The sequence below is a fragment of the Alligator sinensis genome, unplaced genomic scaffold (genome assembly GCF_000455745.1).
Source record: "Alligator sinensis unplaced genomic scaffold, ASM45574v1 scaffold1118_2, whole genome shotgun sequence".
NCBI classification, from domain to species: Eukaryota; Metazoa; Chordata; order Crocodylia; family Alligatoridae; genus Alligator; species Alligator sinensis.
In genome coordinates this window covers 163489-166993 of record NW_005843184.1, presented here as the reverse complement: position 1 = coordinate 166993, position 3505 = coordinate 163489, and the positions used below count along the sequence as shown (strand labels likewise).

The window sequence follows — 3505 nt, the reverse complement described above, 5'->3', positions numbered from 1 at the left end:
AGGGTATGCCCACAAGGTGATTTGCGCAGAAAAACTAATTGGGTGTCTGCTATTTTTGCACCCCTTTCATGTGCTCACATGAGCTGAAGAGTGGATATTTGGGCATTTTGAAAGAGAGATTTTCCCCTTTTCACATTAGACATTAGTCAGTGTTTTCTCCGGAAGATTCTGAAATGGTCTTGGAGATCGGTATGAGGTTTATGGACCTGCCTTTTATGTAGCACTAGGGTGATATTAATGTGATAGAGATGTGCTGTCATTCCCCATAGAAAACTAGTAAACAGTGTAATTGTCTGATGTTACCAGTAACTATAACACCTGAGGAATTGGAGGGGAAAGGATTTTTAATCAGCTTCTTTTAAAGTGTTTATTGTTTTAATGTTCATTTTTCTTCAGCAGCTTATAATCATTTGATAGAAAACACAGCTCCATTAAAGATTCAATACCATGTGCTTTTGATTACACTTTGTGAAAGCTCCCACTATCCCTTTATGCCTACAACACAAATAAGGAAGATTAAACTTGACATTCCTGATATTTCCAAACCCAAGAAAAAATACACCAACAAAGCGAGCCAAATAATAATATGTCTGCCTTCTTTAAATACATAAGCAATAACAAACAGAATTAAACAATTGATATTTTAAATTTCCTTTATTAGTTATCCTTAATTGTTGAATATATGAGCCAGATGCTCCAAGCTTTGCTAGTCTACATCAGCAGAAGATCTCATTCATTAAGGATATCTGAAGTAATCAAGTTGATATAACTATATGTTACTGCAGAACTGAAGCAAGTGAAATTAACTTTTCATGAACTACAAGATACAAGTAACACAAATATTTTAAATCTACTTAAAACAAGTTGATTCAATCCAAATGGTGACTCAGAGCAGAGCTCTTGAGTGAGCTGGGTTTACACTATTTGACTATGGGAGCCATGGGTAGGTACAAAATGGTAGTATGTCTGGTCAGGGCTCACTTGTGCTCAGTAGCATTACCCACGGCTATTTCATTCTTCCCTATGAAAAGAGGTCTTGTTGACTTGGCTGAGTTCTACGCTCAGTTTATACAGGCTTAGTTTAGACAGACACACAGGGCACATCTTTATATACAATATATGTATATTTATATATACATATAAATATATGTTATTGCAGAACTGAGGCAATATAAAAACTAACCCTTCTCTTATTCCAAAATCCTTCCATTGACTTTAATGAAGGAACCCCGAAGCAAGCTTCTTCTCAACAAGAATATGATGAAACCAAGGGGAAGATTATTTTTATAGTGCATACAATTTGCTGTAATGAATGAACCCATTTACTTGCATACTCCTTTAGTTCTTTTTGTTAATCTTCCTGTCTTTATTCATTGCACTTTTAGAGCACCCAGTTTCACTATGTCATTGCCTAGCCCAGATCTTGTTTGGTCGACATCCCAATATCTTCATTTTTTCTTGGTATTCAGAAATTGCGATAAGGTAATATGGAAATGACAGTGATGTCTTATTAAATAATGATACATTCTCATCAAAAGGAACCCTTTTAAGTTTTTTAAATTAAAATGACCCTACAGTAATATATATACATTTGCTTTTCAAACATTTTAATTTGTATTTATTTTATTTTAAATATATGTTGTTGTTTTTTTTCTTTCAACATCCTTTCCTCTACTATGTGCATTATTATTCTGTTGTGCATGATAGAATAATTGGTTGAATCTATCTTACAGGGATAGAAATACAAGCATATTTTAAGTAAATAATATTCCATCTAATCTTGAACTATTAAGAGGAATTAAGCTTCGTATAAGCCCACTGATGGGGTGGCTCTTAATTATCTAATAACTTAATAACTAACTTATTATGGATGTGTTGCATTCATATTTTTATGAAACCCTTCATTTTTTTAAATTGTTTAATACCACTGATTAAATCAAACAATGATCAAAATCCAGTACACCACTATCTGTACGTACCACTACCATTGATGGGAATCTAAAATTTCTCTTTCATTTTGAATTTTCATATAGAGCAAGTTCCTGGAAACCTTAACTTGGAGGCATAGTTTGAATAATGATATTGGAATTATTCATCAAAAATGACTCGTATACATAAGAATACCTATTATATCCTAGTATATATAATATACAAATATATACTATTATAGACATGTTTATGCATATATAAGCTAGTTGACAAACAGAAAAGAGCAAGATACTTCAGGAAACATTTTATTTTTTTCAACACGTTGCTATAATATAATTGGGAAAACTTTTGCCCTATATTATAAAACAAAAATAAATTCAGAATAAATTTAGAAATAAATTAATTCAGGCATGTCTAGCACCAATCCATAGGTCCCCCAAGGACAAGTTCTAGGGTTAACTAATGAATAGTACTGATAATAGCCTAATTCTCCCTGTTAGGAAATTCATCACTTAACATGAAATAAATACATTTAATAAGAGCTGACAAATAATATGCAAGTTTTTATACCATATGCATCACTAATGTACCTAAACACCTATGTTGAAAACTAAATAATACTCCTCAATTTACCACAAAGTACATATTTACATAAAGTGCCCGTGGTAGTTACTGATACTTCCATGCATCACCTCAAATTCTTCCCTAAAATCTGCATGGGATGCACATGGCCTACTTATAGCACATGATCAACAGAGGAAGTGTGTGTGGCTGATGCATGGACAGTGGAACTCTTGAAACTATTATAACTCTGAAAGATGCTGTGGTTTTTGCAAATCAGAAAGAATCTTGTATGTTTTCCAAATATTTCATGAAGATACTTCTTGAACCTTTCACCCACAAAAGCATAGATCACTGGGTTCAGGCAGCAGTGGATAAAGGACAAAACTTCAGTCACTTCTAGAGCCACATCTAGCTTTTTGCTTGTCTCACAGTCATCTATGATACGCAGGCTTCGCAGACTGTCCAGGAAAAGCACAATGTTGTAGGGCATCCAGAACAGGAAAAAAACAATGACAACAACAAAAACCAGTTTTATTGCTTTATACTTGTTGCGGGTCTGGCACTTCTTCAAGTTTTTCAAGATGTGGGAATAGCAGAAAATGAGAATGCCAAGAGGGATCAAGAGGCCTATTACATTGACTTCAAAATTAGTCAAAAGCTTCCAGGTTTGGTTATTATCAGCATAATAAGGCACACACTTTGTAGCATTATCATCAATGACCTCCTTGATATATATAAGGTTTGGAATGGAAATTAATACTGTACATACCCACAATGCCATGCTTATAATTATGCCATGTGAAATTGTTCGAATTTTGAGAGCGTGTATAGTATGAACAATGCCCAAGTACCTGTCTATGCTCATCACAGTTATTAAGAATATACCGCTATAGAAACCAATGTAGTAACTACCACATACTATTTTACACATTATATTTCCAAAAATCCATTGCCCTAAAGAATAGTGAGCCAGGAAAGGGAGGGAGAAAACAAACAGTAGGTCAGAGATGGC

General features: G+C 33.8%; 1 protein-coding gene across 1 annotated transcript in view; it reads right to left on the bottom strand.

Annotated features, from left to right (window-relative positions):
• Positions 1-2665: 2665 nt before the first annotated feature.
• Positions 2666-3505, bottom strand: part of CCR8 (C-C motif chemokine receptor 8) — a 4321-nt gene continuing 3481 nt past the window's right edge. The window contains 1 exon segment of the mRNA XM_014526892.2: positions 2666-3505. This exon segment is cut by the window's right edge and continues 15 nt beyond it. Within this exon segment, the coding sequence (XP_014382378.2) occupies positions 2666-3505 (840 nt within the window).